Source organism: Lytechinus pictus, chromosome 15, assembly GCF_037042905.1.
Source record: "Lytechinus pictus isolate F3 Inbred chromosome 15, Lp3.0, whole genome shotgun sequence".
Lineage (NCBI taxonomy): Eukaryota > Metazoa > Echinodermata > Echinoidea > Temnopleuroida > Toxopneustidae > Lytechinus > Lytechinus pictus.
The window spans coordinates 11,095,268-11,120,402 of NC_087259.1; the positions used below are offsets into that span (position 1 = coordinate 11,095,268).

General features: G+C 36.5%; 1 protein-coding gene across 1 annotated transcript in view; it reads right to left on the bottom strand.

Annotated features, from left to right (window-relative positions):
* LOC129277265 (uncharacterized) overlaps window positions 1–25,135 on the bottom strand; it is a 79,018-nt gene continuing 53,883 nt past the window's right edge. The window contains exon 2 of the mRNA XM_064109991.1: window positions 1–133. Coding sequence (XP_063966061.1) covers window positions 1–133 — 133 coding nt within the window. The remainder of the gene's footprint in view (window positions 134–25,135) is intronic.

Below are 25,135 nucleotides of genomic sequence, written 5' to 3' on the forward strand. Positions count from 1 at the left end.
TCAGTTGTCCTGAAATGGACACCAGAAAATCTTGGACAAGGGTGCTGGAGCAAGACCTACCCCATAGGGTGCCCACATCCTTCTACTACAGTGACCATTGGCGTAGCAACGGGGGACATCCTCCACACTCCCACTGAAAATGACAACAAAGAAGAGATACAATATTTGATGGATGTGAAATAAAATATTCAGTTTCATATTATCTCGTTCTCGTAGCACACACCCCCCCCCCTACAACTCCCAGTGCCCCACGGATGACCCGACCCCCTGTTACGCCACTGATTCCAGCCGATGAGCGACATAAGGGTGTAAAGCACCTACATCTCAATCGGGTCGTTACGGCTTCATGAATGGAGTTTACGCCATCGTGTTGTATGCAACATCATGAGAACTCGGTGCAACAAAGGGACAGGGGCGTTGCCCCTGTGATTTCTCAAAGAGTGGAGAAAAGGGAGGAAAGAGAAAAAAAGAAAATGGAAGGAAAATTAAATAATAGATCAGGGGCCCATTGCAATCAATCGCAACTCTAAATATCATGCGCAACTTGATTTTCAACCAATCAACAGCGCGCATTTGGGACTTGCGATTGATTTTTTGACTTGCGTTTAAACGCAACTCTTTCTGCAACGGACCCCTGGTCAGGGTAATTCAGTTGACAAATTGAGAAAAAAAATACTTCATCTTTGTGTCGCCTTGCCCCCCCCCCCACCAAAACACCCTGGCGTCGCCCCTGGTATTGATCTCTTAGAGGGCACTGTCTTGACAAAAGATTACTAAACCATTTTGACACTGTTTAATAGATTTCGAAGCAAGAACGACATCAACGGTTGACACAAGAGCGCTAATTGTTTTGACATGATCATTAATGTCCGATTAATCGTAGGGTCATTAAAATTAGGTTAAGTTATGGAGCAAAGCGACGAGTTTATGGACCCATTGCAGTCATTAAGTGATAACCATGTACGGTTAGCCTTATGTCATGAATATGCTAACAAATTGTTTTTTTTTTTCTCAGGCTTTGGTCATATTGGTTGTGGAGAAAACTATTGTAAATTATTCCTCAACCTTTTCTGCTAGTCAATGCTAAATGACAAATATACTTTTTTCTCAAACCTAGGCAAAACTACTAATTGCGACTTGAGCCTTTCTTCCACAAACAATAATTATGGAAAATGATATGAGAAACGTGTGATTATTATTGTTCGACCGTCACGCCCTGTTATCTATCACGTTTACGCTTGATGAGAGCGGGCATGGATGCATGCTTCTTCAGCCTGGAAAGGATTTGTCAAAAATTGCAAGATTGGGTTACAATCTCCCACTGACTTCGCTATGTCGTTCTGGTTCGATAAGAACTCGAGAAAAGAGCAACAGCATTTCATACAAAATGGCGTCATTCCCATTTCAAAAGGTCGCAGAGGAATAGAAATTTCCGTTTGGATATTTGTCCTTCATATTAAACCGTTGAGTATTTAATAGGTCGGGGAACAGACCGAAATTTGAAATAACAATTTAATCGGTCTGGAGTCGCTTTTGTTGGTGTGCTGCGATGGTAGAGTTTCCTCCCCTATATATAAATGGGATAAGAAGTGTTGAGATATATATATATTTACATATCATTATCATTGTTCTAAATATCATTCTAATTATTATTGTTGTTGCTGTTGTAATTATTTCTATTATTACTATTCTTGTTACTTGTATTGTTATAAGCATTATTATTATTAGTAGTATAGTAGTAGAAGTAGTAGTAGTAGTAGTAGTAGTAGTAGTAGTAATAGTAGTAGTAGTAGTAGTAGTAATAGTAGTAGTAGTAGTAGTAGTAGTAGTAGTAGTAGTAGTAGTAGTAGTAGTAGTAGTATTACTATACATTTTTATGATTGTGATAATTATCAAAATGAAAAAAAAAATCATAATTAGTCAACATCTTCCTTAGATGATCCCCAAAATAGTCATTTTCCCATTACATGTATTAGACCATATGTTCTGGGTTGTTCTATCAACATATTTAATGAATCTAAGAAAATTAGAAAGATCCCTCCCATATAAATAAGCCATAATATGACCGACTTATTCTACATCTTATTTAGATGACACAATGCATTTTTGCATTCCACGATTCTTAATTCACATGTCTTTTTCATGTTTTTGATTGATGTTGTTTTTTTGGGGGGGTCTTTACTTTGAGAAATTATTAAAAAAGACCTTCAGATGTAGGTCACAGGTGTTGATATAATTATGGACTTACTATTTCTACATCTTCTTTAGATGCTTCCAAGATGTTAATGTGAAGGGATTTTTTTTAAGGGGGCATTTTAGCATTTGGTAATTCTATGTTCCACTGATAGTTTGAGTAGTAATTTGAATGAAAATAAAATGGTATTTCCTTTTCCAAAAAGTATAAGCCGCCATTTGGTACTAAGGTCAGTCTTTCTACATCTCACTAAGACGAATGCTATGAATATTGTTTTTTGTTCATTTATTTCACCATAACTGAGTTTTTTTTTTCATAATTTCAATTCTACTCATCTAATTAGGTTAATTTATGATAAATCAATTATTCGGAAATATGAAAATGATACACATGTGGTATAGTAATAATTTTATAATTCTTTTCTTTTACATCTCAGTTAGATAAACCGCAATTACCTCATGCATTTAGCTTTTCATCATAATTCTTTATAAATTTTGCTCATATATTGGTGATATTAATATATGGACCTTACGTACAATGTTCTTACAGTCGAGGCTCCTTAAACCAAGAAGTGAAGAAGATTATGTTCATGCTACTTCTACATCTTATGCTGATATGTGTGATCATCCATCGTTTATCATTGTAAACTTATGTGCATTTTTATATCTATTTTATATTGATTAGCCTTATATCTCGAATTAACAATGATAGAAAATAAGTCATATGTAAATTAGCCAGCGGGTTGTGAATATTAATTCGGTTCTTCTACATCTCATGAAGATAAAAGTGAATAATTTGTCTTTTGAATTACAATTCCAATTACATTTAGTATTGCTATCGAAAATCAAAATTACAATTGCAATTACAATTAAACTTACAGAAATATTGCAGAAATATTGCAATCAAAGTTACAGTTCAATCAAAATTGTAGTCTAATTAGTCTAAATATTGTCAAGATCTATTTGGCGCCCAACCCTCACACTCTAAGCTCCAGAGATTTGAAGTAAACATGCATTTGTGGGTAGTGAACATTCAATATCTGGATTTAGATATTTTATTAATTTAGAATTATTTCATTTTTTTAGATTCATATTTGACATCGGAGGTCATCTTGACTTGATGGGGGGATTAAAATCATCAAAATTATAGACATGTAAATGCACAAAGAGGCATTGAATCTTTCAACATAATTTCAACCATTTTTACGCAAAAATAAATAATGCCGAACGATTCTGTTCACACTGGCATGTCATTTTGTGCTTCATAATATGAACGTTTCAAAGGTTTTAGGATGATTTTTTTATGGCTGGGTAGCTGTAGGAGAAATAAAATCACACACAGTAACAACACAACCCACTCCCGATCCCCTGATGCTACAGTGGTGACACGACATTTGCCCCGGCGGCAATTGCTCCCGGCTTTATTTCGTCTGAGATATAGGGTTAGTGTTGCAATGGGATTCTACGTTAGGTTTAGGATAGGGTATAGTGTTGAATCCAGGGTTGAAGTTGGTCAATCCATTCATGTGTGGATTTTGCAGCGGAGCAATTGTCGCCGGAGCAAATGTCATGGACCACTACAGTAACACGTACGAAACAGACTCCAAATCAACCGAGGACATGGATGATATGTCATTCGAAATAACGTAATAGATAAAAGATACAAAAACATTCCCTCACCCGACCCTCATCTCATGAGCGCGCTATCATGCTACTGTCATATCAACGAAACCGAAACCGACTTCAATCCGATTATTACGTTATTTTAAATAGCATATCATCGGTCGGTTCGATAGTAGGTTTCATCGGTCTGACTGTAGCATTAATTAAAAGGAATGTTAAGTTCTATTTCCATTAGATTTCGTCGCAACTGTATTATTGTTTACATCGCGTTACCCACTGCGCATTGCTCTTTTACGGTCACCGAGGATGGCCCCCCGAGCGAAACGTCTGGAGACGAAACCGCTGGGAGCGCTGGGTTTGACCGGGGCATAGGCTTCACCTCAGCGGGTCCCATCCGTCTGGAAGCTGGAAGGGACAGCCTTTAAACGTGTCCCAACAAGCAGCGAAACCATCCAGAACTTTTAAGAAAGTAGATATTGCGCTCATCATAATACACCTTGATCAATTTAATCGTGGATTTTAGAATTATTTCAGATACAAGAGACATAGCTCTCGAACGACGCGATTCTGACGTAAGGGCTAGACTATACGGACAATAGAGGTAAAGGAAAACTCTTAAGCCGGCCCGGCGCCACAACACGTACTGTATGATAACAGACGCCGTCAGGGTGACGAGTCTGACACCGTCCAGATTATCCCTGACAGATATCAAACGACACCATGAACACTGGCATGACTGTGACACCAGATTGACATCAGACTGGAAATAGATAACGCCAGGTGACGGCTCCGATGACACCATCATGGTTGAGGTGACATCTGTGACACCGGGCGATACCAGACTGATAAACGAGGCCACCTTCTTGAACAATATGACACCGGATCGACACCACAGGCTGGCAATCGAACACGATATGATGACGACTCTCGACATGAGATCGACTCAAGTCAGATAATCGACGACGCCAAAGTGAAAAATCTGGCTCCAACATGTCCAATAAGACACCAGACGACACCATGACACCAGATTGATACCAGACTGATAAAATACAACACCATAAACCCCATGACACATAATCGACACCAAAGCCTGATAATCTACAATGCCAAAGTGAAAACTATAACACCATATCGCCACCAGACTGAAAAACTGGCGAAGTCAGTTTAGTCAAGGTGACAGCTCTGACGCCAGCGCGACACCAGACTGACAGCGGATGACGATACACTGACACCTGCAGACTTATGGCACAGTAACACCAGTGAAAGCGACTCCAAACCGACCGATGGTAAACTTCATTGGTAATAACGTAATAATTTTTGTTGGTCTGGGGCATGATTACAGACAATTGGGCCCATCCCGTCCCGAGACCGATGACTCATCGACACAAGACCAAAAAAAGGCCTGACAGAAAATGACACCATCTGCATATCTTAGCTTCGATTTCTCAGGGGTCTGTTATAATGCACTTAATCATGACATACCATTTTCATTATGTTTATTTTCTCTTTGATTTTTAATCATGGTTTATTGCATATAATTATGACAAATATCATATTCAGTCTCCACGAAATGTATGTTATTGTTTATGTCGACTCAGTTTAAATTTGTTTATTATTTTCTTATACACTACTCACATATAAAAATAAAATTTAAGTTCTCTATACTTGTATACAATAAAGGTAATTAAGACTTGTTTTATTTCTCTTCTCACTACACATTAAAACAAGTCATAATTTTATCAAGAATGCTCATCTTATGAATTCGGCATCATGCCAGCAAAGTTGATCCAAGAAAATTTCCTTGGTATTTTTTTGTTCAACTTATAAGGTTCCACGTGTGTTTTAGATTACAATTACAAGATAAAAAAAAATACATCTGCCTTAAACGGTGCTGTATGAGACTTTAAATGCGGACATCAACCTGATTAATGTGCTTCATGCTAGATGGTGAAGACATACTTATATCTTAAAATAGAAATAAGATCATTGTTTTGGAACTATGTCATTGCCTAGCAGGTGGTCGTATGTCTTACCTCTAGCAATGAAGGCTTGAAGTCACCGCAGACGTAATCATTGCTTCATAAGACGTGTTTTCCCGCCTTGATTGCGTGAAAACTTTGGATATCAACGTCACAAATTTCGCCCCTGCCCCACTCCGCGGGTCATCGCCGTGGTCATCGCGGTTCATCCCTACTTCTGGGGATGCGCTCTTGATCATCACCCCTGCTGATGTAGAGGTAGCCCCCCCCCCACCCACACATCCATTTTCCTATATCTTTTTCGTTGATTATTATTTCGTTTCTATTTTCGTGACTATCTTGACACTCCCTCTCTGCCACTCTCCCTTTCTTTTTATCACTCGCTTGGTCAGTCTCTCTCTGTGTGTTTTTATCTATCCCTCTTTTGTTTCTAGATAGGCCTTCCCAACCTATCTATCTCTTTCTCTTTCATCGTCTGCTTGTAGGGGGTCAGACAAACATGTAAATCTAGACTTTGTCACAATGACTTATCAACTATGTACAAGTTTTATGTCGTTTTTTCGCTCTTTTGTCATGTTTGCTCTTCTTCGGAATGTGTGACATGACTATCTTGGATAATCCCATAATGTTGCTTAATGTTTCTTCTACGCCCCCCCCCCGATATAAGTTCCACCCCTCCCCCTAGATACGCTATAATGGCCACTTGTCATTATTAAACAAATATATTTTATTAGTCTCTTGACATTACAAGATGCTGTTGCGAAGTTATGAGCTTTCATTGATATGAGAATAAACACGAAAGGCGAATTGATTCAACACCCCATGTACGCGTACAATATTGTTAACGATTTTTGATAAATGACCATGGACTCCCAACCAGCAAATCCAATTTAGCAGAAGTAATTTTGAAGAGATAATCAGCAGTCTTTTCCTGACAAACAATGTCGGTATTTTGAATTCATAATTAATTCAAGTGTAAAGCTGTCGTAAGACCCGTACTTCCAAGGCTGCGTCATCAACAAAACCATGCACAGCCTCGCCCGCGTCTTCGATTTTTTTCATAACACCATTCGCGCGCAAAAATTCGTTAAGTCAGGCAAATGAAGGAAAGGAAAAATTAATTAATAGACCATGATTCTGTTTCGCTTTTTGTCAATTATTTGCGTCAATGCAGCAGTATTTGTCTCATAATTTCTGGCCCTCCCCCCTTTTTGGGTCGATGTCACACGAGGTTCTTCAGATAATTGATTAATTGATTAGAATGTCAATGGCATTATCTTGAAATGCGTGTTTGGGTTTGCATCGGGGACAATTAACCGTCATCTTTTAGGGATATGGAGAGGGAGAAGGTCGCTGTGAAGAGAAAACAAAAATCGATCATTTTGAAAAGGAGACAAAGGAATGAAACACTGATGTTCGCATTATGAGATAGTTGAAGGTTATTTTCTATTGTGTCTTTAAAGTCATCCAACAGAGCATGATGGTGATACAAGAGCTCAATTACAAGAGCTCGATTTTCCGAGTAGAGGGTATTCTTTGCCTCGTTTTATCGATAGGCACATTTTTCAATAGCGCGAGTGAGCAATTCAAACGAGTGAGGTTGTTTAACGCTTTAAGTGGGCACTGATAGGTCGGGTTGATAACGGTCATTATTACCCGACGAAGAAACTTTTTGAATCAAGCCTGGAGGCATAAACATTGTGGAGGGGGTGGGGTCACTCAAAGGGGAAGGGGGTGAAGCGACACCTCTTCGGGCACTTATAAGTCATGTCACAACCTTTCAAGTTCATAGTAATTCAAAATTTCTGTGGTGATATAAATTTTCATCAAAGTAATAACTGAGTTCTATTGAATAGGCGGATATTTGTTGACATAACCTCTCAGGTCAAGTAGAAACACTTCGCGCAATTCATGGTAAAAAAAACGTTGAATATTTGATGCGATATTTTGTATATTTAGCAGATGACACCGAGTTGAAATTGATCGCTTTACTATTGATTGGCATCAAGCACGAATTATTGTTTCCTTATTTCATCCTCGGTCATGTCTGCTCCAATGAACGAAGTAGAAACGATTAATGAATACTTCATGTCATACACGTGCTTAATTTCGTGATAAAAATGGAATTATGTGCTTCGCGGGCAAAAATCGAACGAACTTCTTGGATGGAATGAGTCGAAATTCTTATCGACCACTCTCTGATCGAACATGCCGAAGGTAGCCAGTGTTTTATAGCCGAGTTGTTATTTCAACCTTTTTCATGATAAAAGAAAAGTTTTGAAATTATTATTTCTCTCTTAATAACTCACTCTAATTTACCTTACATAATCATGTCGAAAGAAATACGAACTATATATTCAGTCTACTTAGGCATATTCTTTAACAGTAGAGAGTGTAAGAGAGAGAGAGAGAGAGAGGAGGGGGGGTGAGAAGGGTTATGTCATGTGTCTTTTAATTTCAGAATGATTGATTAATATCATTAACACTGAAAAAATAAATTCAATATGTTGAATTTATTGTAGAAGTTTATTCTTAATGCATATTATAATCATCAATGGTATTTATAATTATGTATTGGAAGATGTCTGACATGGTGTTTTATTGTAACACTTAAGAGAAAAAAAACGGTGTTAAATTTATGAGATGTCAGTGTATTTATCAATTTGTTAAGGCATCAAACTTCTATTTGTTATATGTATTTTATTTTGTATATGAATTGAAATTGTCAATAAAAACTACTTAATAAAAAAAACATTATTATCAATTTATCATCCTTATTACTGTTTATCCTTGTCTCACTTTTATTACCGTCATTATTATTATTTTTATCTTTATTTTATTATTATTTTGACTATTAAATATCATTTTTATTATTATTACTATCATTATTACTATATTTATTGCTATTATTATTATTATCATTGTCATTATTATTATTATTATTATTGTTATCATTATTATTATTGTAGTTATCATCATATTTTTTAATATAGATTCAAGGCTATTATAGGCCTGATCGGGGGTCTGCATTTCCCAAAGGCAGTACTTCATGTTATGTAACAAGAGTTTTTTTGTTGTTGAAAAAAATGCATAATGTGCTTGATATCTTTAGAAGTGATATATAAAGCCAGATCAGTGCGTATCAATTTTGGTTTTTGAGGGGTCGTAAAACATTAATTTCCCATGTGTAAAATAATGCGAATGAACGTTTTCTTAGAAACAGCTACGGTATATCTTCTAAAATAAAACTTGATACATATAGCCAAACTACACCGCATGCCCTCATAAAGAGAGAGAGACAGAGGGAAAACGATTAAATAAGACAAATTAGAAGCCGAGTATCCTATAAAATGGTTGGTATATATAGGCCTATCGGGACACGTTTGATGTTATCAATGGGTTTTATCTTACATGAATGTATGTTGTCGTTACTTGGTCGTTAGAAAACCATTTCCGTGACATAACGGTAATTATCACACACGTGTTGCCCCAACGTACAACCCATTTTAGCCATTAGTAGAAGCTATTAGTTTGCAATTTTCAAACGCGTGCATTTAGCACTGTTTTTACATCCGATATTGGGGCTGATACGGCAGGGAGCGAGAGTAAAAGGGAGAGAGAGGGGGGAAGAGAGATTGCTAAAGGGTAACTTAAATATCAAAGGGCCTCTTCTCTTTTGACATTTTAAGGGTGGTATAATTGCTGCAGCATGCGTTAAAATGCACTGACATGGGCTTGAAAGGGTGATGATAACGAGAAAAAACGGTAACAGTTGTGCCAGCCACGCCCGACTGGGCATGGCGGAAAGCTTTGCTGGCACCCCCGTGTGTATTTCCACCACCACACGGCTTCAGCGCGAGTGCGCGACTCGACCCCACCGCGCCCGGGGACCGAGGCTATATCCTTCGCCTCCCCGCTGGCTTCGCACCGCGGGTCTGCTATTAAAACCCCATTAAACGGCCATAAGAGACGTGAGGCGGGTGGAAAAATAACAACTTGAATGTTACTGGAAATGCAATGACAGCCGATAAACTGCCCCCGGGTGCAGATTTCCCGGTCTCCCCCTCTTCATTTCATTCCCGCTCTCCTTTTCTTTTAAATAAGAGATTCCATCTGATCAAATCTGTCTTGCTGTAAGTGTAAGACGATCATTAGAAAATGCTCAACAGACGGGGAGCCATTAGTCGCTCGTGGTTTTCAAATTTGGAAACAATTAGCACGCCACGCCACGCAGATGCGTTACTCCTCCTATAATGGGTGCACAAAATCTGAAGAAATACAAAATAGAATGGACTGGGAGAGAGAGAAAAAAAAGAAACAAATAATCAGTGGTGTGAAGGATTTGTGATTATTTCATTTATCCTGGTCAATCGATTCTGTTTTGATTTACATGCATGCAGGAAAATGAAGTTAAGGGCAAAAAGTGTCAACAGCATAGGCCTATTGTGAGCTTTACTGTAAGATGCTTGGTCAGTAAAGTTCTTCCCTGTCTGAAACCAATCAAACTTCATCTTATTTTGTGTAATGATGTTGAACGAAATTAAGGCATATACAGCATATCGCAATGATTTTTCTTTTACTAATTAAACAGATCATATTTTACAAATGTATACATTGCTGTCAATACTGTGTATAATAATAACAGGGGCCGCGGAACGGTTTTCAAAGTGGGAGGGGGGGGGGGCTGGCCATGCACAAAAATCACAATCATATGGTCATTTTTACGTTTTTGTACATGGTTTTGGAAAAAAGAGGGGGGGGGGGCTGAAGCCCTCCCCCGCTCTCGCGGCCCCTGAATAAGATAAATTGAGATAAATGGCTCTGCTTTATAGTTATTCAGCTGCCTGCCAACGTCAAAATAACTTGTTTTAATTCAAGGACGATATTCTTATTAATCACTCTTACAATTTATACATTAACTGTCGTGATACACGAATTCTATAAATGAAATTTCGCTTAAGTGATTTGTCTTTTGATGTATAAAAAACGCTATATACCGGTGTAATTATTCATTCTAGCAGTGTCTGATGGGAAGGGGAAAGGGGGCTGATACGTCAATTTAATGTCCATGGAAAAAAGAGTGCCCCATCCCTCCCTCGGTTTTCAGAAAAATTTTGGCAAGCCAGTTTTTAAGGGGGACTTGTCAATAATAATAACAATAATAATAAATGTCTCTAAATGATATTAAGAATGAACGAAATTCACCCCCCCCCCCCTTCTTGTCGAAATCCTTCATTCGCTGATGATCGAATACCTCATCAGAATATATATGAGAGTGAAAAAAATAATGTTATTGCTCCAAACAGATTCGAGTATATATAGTTATCATGCATGGGCCCGGCTTATGAAGTAATGGATTTTAAAGATGAAAATATCACCAAGAATCACAATTTTAATATATGCATCAATTCATTACTTTACATTTTCATTTTGCGATTGATCATTTAGAATCATCGCTGCGTTGTATAATTATTTACATTTTGAAGAGTCTCGAGAAAAAAAAAAACATACACACACAAAGCATATTCGTGATAACCATCGCTCAGCTCACTCTGATTTTAGCATTTTCAGCATCTGAACAGAGAGGGGAAAACTGAGCGAAATGTTAATCTCTGTATTTTATCTCCGCCTTGGACTAAATTTAGTGCAATTAATCGCTAAATCAACCTCAATTATAATAGAAAAATAATCACTTTACTTTGCGACAAAACACGACTTTAGGGACTATGGTGACTGTAATTATGACATGTCTATGACAAGCCAACTGTGCGAAACCTGATCCTATCTTCTTTTTTATCTTTAACACCATTTTTTCATTTTCCTCTTACATGTCTTATGCAAATTTCTTGCAATTCAGGAACACTCCCTTCAACCAAGTTATTATCTTATATGTATAACCTGATGATGGTGATATTAATATTATATGTACACTGTTTAAAAAAAAACTGATTTTACAGAAGAAACAGAAGATTTTGCAGAAAGCAATAACAGAATCATTCTGTAAATTCATAAAACAGGAATTTTTCTGCAATTTAACAGAACAGGTCTGTTTAAAAAGGGGAAAAAGGTTGTTTTATTTAAGGAAATTTGTAAGATTCCATGCACCAAATACCAATTTCTTGTAAGATTACGCAATTTGGTAAGATTACAGGTGTTCTCGAGACTCTGCTGCAGGAACTTCTTTTATTTTAAGGATAAATTTTCTAGCAGTGTAATGCAAATTTATTTTAGTGAATTAGAAATAACATAGACTTTTACTAAATAATTATTGCTGACTCAAGCAATAAAGTCTGTGCGGTCTTATTATATCAGGAATAGTATTTAAAATCAGAGTGCTGGTCTGAATAATATGCTGTAAATGATCAATAATATATTTGTTTCTTTGGTTTTTTTTTATTGATTAAATATCTGTTTCCTCTTAACAAGGGTCCTTTCCAATATTTGAAAATGACAAAATTATTAACTAAAAAAATGTTAATAAAAGATCTGTTTTGTTCTAACTAAAAGCATTAAGATACTAAATAATTCACATAATTTTACAACATGTTTAAACGGTATAATAATATTAAAAACACGATATTAAACAGTAAAGGTCTAAACCTTGAAGGATTTCCATTAATAATATATCTAACTCGGCAGCTATATGCAAAACATAATGACCATATATCAAGCAACGTAATTACTGTGCCTATTTTATTTTTTTGTTGGGGTGGTAAATAATTACGAATACTCGGGTTGAACACATTATCGAAAGCATCTTCCTAAATATCCATAAATACATAAAACTGATGGAATCAACGTTTGATACTATACATCGTAAAAAACCCCTCATTTTTCGTCAAATGATAATGCGATTCCAATTCCACTTCGCACCTAAAATCGGGCGATACACATCATCGATGCTTATCTCCAAACCCCTTCGCGTTAAAGGCGTGGGTAGAAGTGTGCTGCACTGCAGACGGTTATCTAACGCTCAGTTTCCCGTAAAATGGACTTTTTGATTTGAGCGGCTTATCTGAAATCAGACTTTCAAAGCGTGGTGGACTTTGCATAAATCATGTGCACAGAGGTATGTTACTAAAAGGGTAGCGGTCGCCGCCATTTTAGTTTTTGGAATGATAAAAAAACGAAATGAAAAGAAAAGATGAGAAATGAAGAAGAAGAGGAAGAAAATTAGGGATGAATGAAATGAAACGACGGTCATGTATAGCTAGTATAATAATAATAATGATATAATAGGAGAATTAGATGGAACAGCGTTTAGAACTTCTCAGCCCCCCCCCCCCTCCATGATGAATATACACTGAATCTACCGTCGCATGGCTCTTAGTGAGAGTTGAGGTCTTGAAGATAAAACTAAGCGTCGTTGATTATTGTCATGAATTGTTTCCAACGCAATACAGCTCTTATAAGCATCCCTTTGAGCCCAATGGATATGATAAATCTAACAGAGTATATTGAAGATTAGCATATCATTATTGCTGCTGCAAACATGGCATTTTCAACGTGAGTTCAATATCAAGAGGAAGAGGAAAAGGAGGATTTATCTTTATTTTATTTTTACTTTCATGTTTTTATATTAAAGAACCCATTATTGAAGTATAACATTGTAAAGGTGTTATGGCGCCTTGGATACGTCTCGGTAATAGTGTGTCCTTAAAACGTAAATATTTCACTCTGAAAATACCCTAAATATTATGTTATACCGACTTTTTATTTATTTTTTCTTCTTCTTCATCATTATTTTGTTGGTATTATCATTATTATTATTATTACTATTATTATTATTATTATTATTATTATTATTATTATTATTGTTATTATTATTATATTATTTTTGTTGTTGTTGTTGTTGTTATTATTATTATCATCATCATCATTATTAGGTTTCTTCATCTGCTTTTTCTTCCTCCTCACATACTCCTCCCCAAATCATGACTGTGCTTATCTTTCGTTTTAATTCATATTTTATTGTATTTTTATTTTATTTCCTTCTTATTTCCCATCCGCTCGTCTCACCAGTCTCCACCACTTTAGCTTAAGTATAAGTGTATTTATTTCAACACAGCATGCATCGTTTTGAAAGGACGATATATATAGTACACCAACCTTCCTTTCAATTGACCTTTCAAGTATTTTTCATTTTCTCCAAAAATTATACGCATTTAACACTCATGTCTGTTACTGCTTCCATCATGGAGTATAGGTCAATGCTTCTATCAGCACATTATTTACAAGTATCCAACGTGCCTTGTATTTTTTCGTCCAGTTATAAGCATTGCGCAGACTCAGAAGCTCAAGATGTAGGCTTTAAATTCAACTTATTATCATTGCCTCAAGAACGATTGATATTGTGATATAGCGTCAGCGGAGAACTCGCGTTAAAGATCTTATCAATGAGAATAGAAATGACTGCATTCGTCTATTAAGTATAATGACTATGACATAACAAAGGTCATTGTGTCAATTTGCAATAGTCCATTTTGTCAGTTCGATTACCTCTAGATAAGAAAAAATACGTATTGTCTTACTTTACTCTTTAGTGTCTCAGAAAATAATGTTTATTTCCATTCGAGGGCAGAAGTAATCGCAAAAATAACAATGTACCTTATTCATGTTATTTCGCCATAATGATAATAATAATAATGATGATAATGATAATAGGCATTTGTAGAGCGCCATTTATCTAGAAATAATCTTTTCCGAGACGTATTATTATTATTATAGCAATGATTATATTTTTGTATAGAGTTATATCATCACAATCAATGGAAATGGTTATACCAAAATAGCTAACTTTGCAATTAGGCATAATTATCTACAGATAGATTTAAGATAATATTGGAAGTAATTATATGTGCAGATATGCAAGTCTTAAACCGGTCTCCTTAAATAAGTATATAAAAAACGTATGCTGTTTGCAGATATGTCAATCTAATGCAAACGCCACGAGCCTTGTGTTCGCTACAATATTTGTCTTATGATGATTCTGGTTTAGATTGCATCGTATTTTTTTTTTTATTCCAAAACAGATTTTCATAGTCCCAACAATTATGATAAATTATTTTGGCCTACTCCAATATAGAGAGTCTGGTTACATTTGGCATTCCATAATTATGATAGTTACATCACATATTCAATCAAGGTTGATTTCAGTACACCACTTTGAATATGAAACACTTTGAAAAATTAATTTAAAAAAATACAAAACTTATGAATAATGATTACGTACGTACTGTTTGTAAAACTTTTTTTTTTTACTGTTGCTGGGCTAGCGCCATGAGCAGCGTCTCTGGGCAATGTGTGTGCGCTCAATATGTTATGACATTTATCAATTTACTATTATTTTATCAGAACACCAAAGTGTCAGCTCTGGGGTTGACAAAATAGGCCAAAAAATGCTTATTTTATCATCTCATTTAATTCCTGGCAAATAACGTACTTTGCATATCAATGGGTGTTTAGAACATATAGTGCAAAAATGATCACCTCTTGCACATTCCAACCTGAGATATGAAATTAAAAATGTATAAAAACTTTGATTTGGCTTTCTACATAGTTGTGTTGTTTGAAGTATTCGAACAGTTTTGTCAACATCCCTTGATACTATTGTTATGAAAGTTTATTCTTATGATTGCAGAAATAAGAAGAAAACGTCAGTGACACTGATATAGAATTTCCAAGTAAGTGCGTGTATGTGTAAAACAAAAAAATAAACTATACTTCATGTTGCGAAATCAGCATAACTTTTTTTTTTGGGGGGGGCTGGGAGGGTGGCAGCACTTATCTCTGGTATCCTGTCAAGGTAGTAGAAAAGTGTCCTTTCCATGAACTCTCTGAATGCATTTACTACTTTCATTCCTTCGGCGGATCGTTTTAATTAAAAATGAAGAAACGAACATCGCTCGCATGTTCTGATTCAACACCCATCACCACGTCAATATGAACAACTTAACACCGCTGCCGGAGTTAACAATGCCGTATTTACTTGTGTAAACTACAATTTATTCTTATAATTACATATGAGATGGGTGACTGCCGATAAATCCAGACCCATTTGTGCCCCATCTTCATCCGTGTAATTCATGGGACCATGATATCGACTCGATGTTTTGTTCCCAAATGACATTTTGATTGATCTTTTTATTTCTTTTCATAGGGCTTTTCTTCGCCCGATCCGACGCCAACATTATTATCTATATGAAAAACCAAAACTGTTATGGAGACCCGATTTCTTCTTTTGAGAAAGTGGGTTTAAGCCCGTAAACTGCGGTGTGGGTCTTTTGTAGGCCGGTTCCTGACCTTTTGGACTGAGGATGTTCCCATTGAATGGGGTTGACAGATCGTAAAAACGTCAGGGGTAAAATGTTAACGATTATGTTTGATTATTTTGGGCAGGGGAAGGTCCCCGCGACAATAAGCGTGAAATGGCATGGGATCGATCGGTAAATTACGAGCTGGAGCTGTGAAAAAAAAGACTGTCTGCCGAGTGAAAGGATATGAAAGGATTCCGGGACTAATTAAACAAGAGGGCGATTGTTGTTGGGTATCGATGGCAAGTTGTCGATATTTAGACGGTTCTTGGCGTCGTCCCCAACACGCCTTGTAAGTGTGACATTTGTGGTGCAGACCGTAATGAAGGAGAGAAAGGGGTAAACAAATATCTAAATTAAGGATAATGAAAAGAGCAATGAAATAGATACATACTCAATTTTCATATTGAATACTGGAGTATCATGGAAACGTTTGCATCTGTTTCAACAAAATTTACACGGTGATTATGTCAGAGAGTTTGAAGGGGTGCGAAATGCGTGACCCTTTGCTCGCTAATGATGAAATATCGCACATTCGTCAATTTGATAACAATAATGATATTGATAATGGTTTTTGGCCTTCGCATTCGTACCTTTGACAAACGACTAAGCTGCTTAATTAATATCTCAATATATATTTAATTAATGACGCAATGAGGGCATTATAATTCAAAGAAAACAACGAAAGACCGCTTGTGAGTGTTGTTGTCGATATGAATACATAAAAAAAAACACAGAGTAAAGCAATAAATGAGAAAAGATCAGCGCGAAAGAAGGAAATTGTTTAATAACACAATTTGTTTAAGATAGTTAGGCAATGACCATGTTATGCATATCAATGATGAATACTAACGGAGAGCCGACAAATATGAGATGAAATAGATAAATAAAGCAGGTCCATAAAAGTGAAAAAGCAGACCGATATTGCGATATTGTCAAAAGGAGTTTAGACAAATGGGTTTTCTAACACTGTAGGATACAAACCTGCTATTTAAAATGGATTAGCTTCAAAGCTGATGATTATATGGTGGCTTTTAAAAAATATGGATGCCAACCTAAAAGTAATAGAGAACGCCAGACGAATTACACGTCATAAAACACTGTCAAGCCGATTTTATCATTATATCTAGCTTATCAAAAATTACCTTTAGCTGACAAAATTGGAGATGACAACCCGGAAATCCATAATTATCAATAAATCCAAGAAAGTAACTCTCAGAAATTACTACTTGAATGCAAATCCTCCTATACCGTGGAAAGATAGCGGCAAGTGAAGGTTTTCTTTTTGGTCGAAAGCTGATTTTTTACGTGCCCATTTTTATCGGATCACTTTATCATCGAAGAATTTTCGTGTGTCACTTTTCAAGGATATTGTTTTTTAGCAGAGGATTGTTATTACCTGTAAAATGTATCGTGTCATTATGATTATGAAATGGTCTACTGATCGAGATAATAATAATGTTATTCTTTAAAAAAGAAGATAAAGAATCTATTTTAACACAGGCCGACTCAATGCGACACTCGCATCAGCAATTTGGAGACAATAATCATTTTTTTCAGATTTAGATGAAAATCAAACTGCGATAAAGTCACACCCTTTCTCCCCAAGAATAGAGCTTTTGATCTATTTATGAGTTCCTGAATTTCCTTTGCTGTGTATAATACATTGGTTGTTTGGGCAAGTATCCAGACGTTAAAACACAATGTTCGAGGTTCGAATCCTCGTTCCCCACACATGCAGCATATGGTATGAGAACGAAATATGCTCCAAGTCATGCTGCCTGAAATAATCCGCGGGAGTGGAGAGCGTGATTTCAAGTGTATTATTTTTTAAAATAAAAATTATTCTTTTTTTTTTTCGTTTCTGAATTCTTTTTTTACTATTTCTTTTAATTTAAGCGAAATTATTTGAATATCATAAGCCAAGCATTTATTATGATACGCAGCAAAAATACATTAATCATGCCCTTAATAGAATAATAATGAGGTAATGAGTTTGCCAAATCCATGACATCTGTCTTCGTTCACAGCATTTAAAACTTCATTAAAATGTATTCAAATCCATTAAATTTGACGTAACCAAAGACGTTTAGCAAATAACAAATAGAGTTACAGATCGTACATCATTAGCTGTGATCTGTCTTAAAAACTAATTATTAAACGATTGAACTTCTATGGTTTATATATACAAGTATACAAGTAGGCCGGAGCTTCAAATTAAATGCTATTGTTGGCAACTTTGCCGAAAAGAAGTTTTGATGAGGGAAATTGAAGAAGAAGGAATAATTCATACTATTCCATGCTTAACGGATTATCCCACTCTTTTCGAAGGGTAAAAGCGACCGAACAAGTCGTGTATTGACTTACTTGTTAATGATGAATTGATATGGAAGAAATTCGCGTTCAGCCTGCATGCACACTTAACATGCTTAATGTCAATGTTTACTTAAAAGTGATGCAGGAGATTTTCACCCTCTAAAGATCTTCTCTGTCTACCTCCCCTCCCTCCCTCTCTCTCCACCCTCTTCCCCCCTGTCTATACCCCCCTCTCCCTCTCTCTCTCCAATTTAAGGAAGGCAGATTATTTTTTGTAAAAAAAAAAACCAAAAACAATCGGAATCAAAATTTTTGTTTAACGTTCTTTATACCTTGGTCACATTTGTTCTACGGTGGCCGTACGGCGAGTCGAAAACAGCCGTTTTGACATTTTTGTACCAGCTATATATAGGTGGTTTGAATAAAAATGATTAAAACGGCTGTTTTCGACTCGCCGTTCGGCCGCCGTAGAGCAAATGTGACCAAGGTATTACTGCAATTAAACGAATTAGAATTAGAAATAGAATCTTGCCTTTTAAGGAGGTGTCTTCTTTTGGCATCCAATATGATGCCGACGAGACAGAGTTGTTCGTCTATAATGAGAAAATCAGAATGAGCAGAGAAGATTGTCAAAATGCACAGCATGACAGTGTCGACGTAAAAGAAAGAGAGAGGGGGAGCAGGCGGGCGAGAAGGGAAAGTTGGGGAGGGACAGAGAGAGATAGATAGATATTTAATCTTTTTGAATGAACTGGGTAAAGAGCAATTCCCACTTAGGGACAAGCGATGATTATTGTGGAAAAAGAAGTTTTCTTAATGGACACAAATCGTGCAATCCTTCGACAGAAAATCCTTCTGCGACGCGAAAATAGGTTTTTAAGAAGCAGTTAGCCATCACGCCTTAGTGCGCCCAAACACACGCATCGCCAGCCTACAGTGCTTGGGGGCGCGCAACTCTCTCTCTCTCGATTGATAGAATTTTTAATGTCGTCTATTGAATCCCCCTTGTGGCAAAAGCGCGGCGGATGTAATCGCAACAATCTCTTACGTACCATAGAGTCATGGCATGATTTGAAGGAGTTAATGTGCCTAATTACAGTGTCAAGCTAGCAGACAACAAGAAGATAAGGGGGGATCGAGTGCGAGGGAAACTTACAATTTGTCCAGGAGAAAGAAAAAGAAGGGTATTAGAGAGATTGAGTGGTGTGATAGTTATCTTTCAGGGGGCTATATGCATTAAGTGTTCGATTATGGATCTTAAGTCGTAAATTCACCAAGGGCTGCTAAGGCGTGGTTTTTATTTCTCTCTGATGATTCTGCGCGCCATTTTCCGAGCGACATCGCCGCTTATCTCTGCCACACTGTCTGCGCATTACCCAAGGAGGGGGATCACGCCTTTAAAGGTGTTTTCGAGTCTTTGATATTGAATTTGATTTATGGAGATAAACTCGGGAAATGCCTCCACTTGCCTCCCGAGCCTTTTATTTTGATCTTTTTTTTTCTGCCCTGGATAAAAAGAACGATGATGCGTTGATCGAGAGAGGGGAGCTGGGAGGGCGAATTAGGATGGATAAGTGAGAAAATTCTCTTGAGCACTTGATTTCTAATCAAGAAAATGTCATGGCGTAAATAGAATATTAGTCAAAGAAATTGAGTTTCACTTGATGAGCATGATAACAGTAATAAGCTAACTACTCTCTGCATGAAGAGCTCCAGTCCGACCGAGAAACACACACACATTAAAACGCAGGGGTTCAGAATCACAATTTTTGTTACAGAGATTAAAATTTATTTTTCTTTATGGAGCGTACATACAAATGGAGGTTTAATTTCTAAATCTTTGCAATTATGATTTTTTTTTAAGACTAAAAAGTGTATTCAATATTCAAGATATATAAATATTCTTCTACGAGAGCAAAACTTTAAATTTTGGGGTTAAAGATTGTTGATCCATCAAAAGTAAAGGAAGCATCATGGGACTGTTTGTAACTCTCTTTATTCTTGTTTCATGTTAAACCATTTAGGAATCCTTTTTTGTTCCACGTTGTATTTAATTTCTCTTCACAAAATGTATCTTGGTTATTGTAAAGGAATTATTTTCAAGCACATATTTATGATTCTGTAAAAATAATGAAATAATGTGTAATTGCACCTTTTTTTCTAGGTTGTCGAATACAACATGGGAATTATGTTGACGAGGAGTCAAATTGAATACTTTTCTGATTAACTTTGATTGGGATTTTTTGTCAGCCTTTTCTTTCTTTATCCTTCGGTGGCTTATTTGTTTGCTTGAGTCCACGACGGCATGTGTTCTATCTACGTACAGCAGCACCCATCCATCTTCTCAGGGCATTCTCCCCCTTTTTCCCTTTTTTTTTTTTTTTCTTTTTCTTCTCAAGTTTTTCTGGGGGGGGGGGGTGGGAAGGGTAGATATTTTTAGGACGGGTTGTTTTGTCCTTCACCAAACTGTATATTTTTTATTACTTTGTATTTATTTTGTGAGTATTTCCCTCTCATTTATTCATTCTTTTCTCATTTGATTATTTGTATTTATACTTTGTCATTTTGTTATTTGTTGTGTTATCTATTTCTTGAGGGGCCCACATTGTACAAGCATTGCTTTTTAGTGGGTCCCTCCATTTCCATCTTAATTTAATTTATATTGAAAAATAGTATATATATTTAAAACCTACAATGTGTTGCCCAAATCGTCTAAGTGTTTTTTTTTTTTTTTTTTTTTTTTTTTTTTTTTTTTTCCACTACATATGTATAATTAATTTTGTTTGCAACGGATACAAATATTTATGTTTTATATATGGTATACAATTTGTTTTTGTTTGATGGAAGTGAAATAAATGAATTTGAATTTGAATTTATTTGTTTACTTAATTTATTTATTTGCTTATTTCTGTTTTTTTTCTCTCTTTTATAAGGCAAATCTCATTTCGGTTTTATCCAAACCACTGCACAGTACTGACACACTCTAGTAATTATACTCTCCCTTTTCTTACATTCCCTCTCTCATATGCTTTCTCCCTCTCCTTCTTTCTCTCTCACACTCATCCACACAAACACACACATGCGCGCGCCCGCACTCTCTTTCGTACACTCACATTTCACTCTGGCATTTCCACTCCACCTCCCCTACTTTCGCTCTCTCACCCCTTCTTTCTTTGGTAAATTGCCAATTCGTCCACTGCCAACTCGTCCACTCACCACATGGTCTACCTTCATTTAGTCTAATGCCATTCCGTCCATCAACATTTCGTCTAACAACTATTTGGTCCAATAACCATTTGGTCCAATTACCTCTTCGTCTAATCACCAGTTCGTCTAATAACTAGTTGGTCTAATACCCATTTCTTTTCATACATTTTGCACAATTAACACTTAAATTTAATAAGACCAAATGGTATATTATAGACTAAATGGCTATTGGACTAACTGATTATGTGACGGAATGGCATTAGACTAAATGAAAGTAGACCATGTGGTGAGTGGACGAACTGATGGTAGACCATATGATAGGAGATGAGTTGGCAATTAGACATAATGACGATTTGGAAATAAACCCTATCTTTTAATTCTCTCTAGCCCCCCCCCCCTACTCACTCGCACACTCACCCACCGTATCCGTACTTACACACTCTCTAGAATTTTCACTCCCCTTTTCACCATTTTCCTTTCTCACCCCTCCGTTTTCTCTTTCCTCTTACCCATACATACTCTCCCCCACTCACCGTACTGACACACACAAACTTAGCATTTTTACTTGCCCCTTTCTCACTTTCCCTCTCTATAACTTTCCGTTCTCTTTCTTTCTCCCTCGCACTCATACCCAAAAATCGCACACACCCACACGCTCATTCACTCTCTTTCGTACCCACACACTCTCAAGCATTTTTACTCCCCTTCTCTCCACTGTCCAACTCTCACCCCTTATATCTTTATTCCTGCGGACACTCACACACCCACTCACTATCTATCTATCTATATATCTATCTATCTATCCCTCATTTTTCTCCCACTCTCTTTCTCACTGTCTCTCTCTCTTTGCCCCCCTCTCTCTCTCTTTTTCTCAATCTCTCTCCCTTTCTCTTTCTTTCTCCCCTCGATTTCATTCTTATTTTCTCCTTCCTCTCTAACTCTCTCTCTTTCATGTCGCTATGCCTTCCGACACCAAGTCCCTATCTATCTATTTTCCCTTTCTCTTCTATTTCCCCCTCCATTTTCTCTCAACCCTTCCATTTCATTTTCCTCTCAATTTTTTTTGTCGACACAGTTTGATTTGAGTTCGATAAAGGGTCAGATCGCCACAAGACAACAACAAGGGACTCTTGGATTTGAAGAGAAATTCTTACAGATTTCCACTTGTCAAGCATTCACGATAATTATCTTTCCGTTTAAGTAGATCACTCACTTTTCAAACATGTCAAATGGGACAATACATCTCTCTTGACTTCTGTCTATGTGTGTATTTGTATATCTTTATGTTTGTATTTCGTTCGGTATCAGAATTTATAATTTGTAAATCAATTTAGTTGCATTTGTATATTTATATTTGTATTATTTTGTATTTGTCTTTTATTTGTATCTGCAAGTCAATTAATTTGCATTTGTATTTGTATTCGACTTTGTATTCGTATTTTTATTTATGTGTGCATTTGTATTTTATTCGTACCTGTATTTATATTTGTATTTGTAATTGAATTTATAGTATTTTGAATTTGTGTTGTATTTCTTCGTATTTATATATATCTTTCTGTCAGTCATGCCCGTATGTGAATTGTATTTTGTAAGGTTGAATTGATAAACCGAATGTATTTTTGCATATCTTACATTAAAACTCGTGGGCAAACGTATACTAGGTAGAAGGTGTATAAACTGAAGGCCTATTCACACATGTTGACTTTTGATAACGACTCTTTTCTTGTAAATACTTTAAAGCTCTTCCATATGCATTTTAATTTTAAATTGCCTATCCACACTTTCCACTCTCTACCATGTCTACCCACGTTATAAATGGGTAGCCGGTAGGGTGCGAAAACCTATATGTAGTATGTCTAGCAATCGAGTCTTAGAACTCTTGTTTGAATGCCCCCCCTAGGAGTGGAAGAAGTGAATACATTGTGTGCGATATGCAACTACCCGATGACCGGGGTAATAATAATTTCAATAATTTATGTGTGATAAGGGCTATATAAATTTAACTATAATTATTATTAGTATTATCATTACTATTATTATTATTATTATATTGTTATTACAATAATTATTGTTATTATTAATATCATATTTTGAAGATATTTCACTCCTTTCTTTATCTGTTCATGCGTTCGAACTTTATCATGTTTTGGGGGTTTAATTTTTTTATTTTGCATTATCTTATGATATCGTCGTATATATGAATGGCAAAGCTACATCTTCGCGCGCTCACTCGCGTTCTCTCTGCCCCCTGTATTTCTCTCACTCTCTCCCTCTTCCTCTGTCTCTCTTTTTCCTCTTCCCCTTTTTTTTGAAAAATACATACACGAGACCTGATGATACAATGATCGTACTACAATGGTGATACCAGCGTTCATCAGTGAGGATGTTTTGTCCGCCATAATTTCTGTTTACTTTGACTCCCATCATCCTATTCATTCCCCTCTAAATGATGGGGTGCTCATTTGGGCCCTATTCCATCATAATTTAATGCAAATTACCATTCAGCTGCCAAAGAAGGGGCCTGAAGTTTGCCGCACAATCGTTTCATTGTAATATATCATTAGGCAGAACAGAGGCACGCGGCTCACACCCCTTTAGAAAACGTCACAATAGGACGATAGCTATCTATCTACCGGTGTGCGTAATAGACTTGTATTCGGCGCGTGTGCGGAGCTCGTCGTTGCGCAAAGTTGGGCTTGGCAAGAAAACAAAAGAGGGAGGGGAAAATAATAAAAGTAAATTACATTACAAAGTCAAAACAAAATGGCGGCTGAAAGGGAAAAAGCTGGCTTGTTACGGTGGCGTGTTTTGGATATGAGAAAAGGGTGCTCGCTTTTGTGACGTCACAATTCCATTGCCACCTTCTTTCTTCATTCGAGAGAACCGTTCCACCCTTCGATGTCGTCTGCTTCTCATAACAGCACAATATGTCCCAACTTTGCGCGTGATTAATTAATTAATCGATTTGAAAGGGAATGATAGAGGGTATTAATGTCGTTATTTATGCAGTTGCGAATTGTTGACATAGCAAGGACTGTGTGTGAATGGGTGGACGGGTGTATAAGCCCTTTTGTCGGACGGTTATAAGCCAGGTTGTGTTTTTCCACCGATAAGTTCATTTTTTACTAAAACAACCGCAAACACACGCGGGATGGAGAAATGAAAATAACGCGAAAAGGTATAAAAACCATTTTCAATCATATACCATAATGAAGTTAAACAGATGAAGGGGCGCTGGCTCAGCTTACTATGTCGAAATTTTGAAGGGTTGTTTATTTTGGCCGTTCGGTGTTATTATACCCATCTATCGCTAACCATCTTGCAATTCAGTAATTTGGAACAACTTTTTATTCGATAGCATTTTTGGTTTGTTAAAGCTTCTGACATCAATCAATTATCTTATCTCATTAGAAGCTCTACTTCGGTTATCCTTTAATTAGATTATCGTTATCACAATCCGGTCAGTATTAATGTCGTTAGAACGACAATGACCTTTTAGCTGGT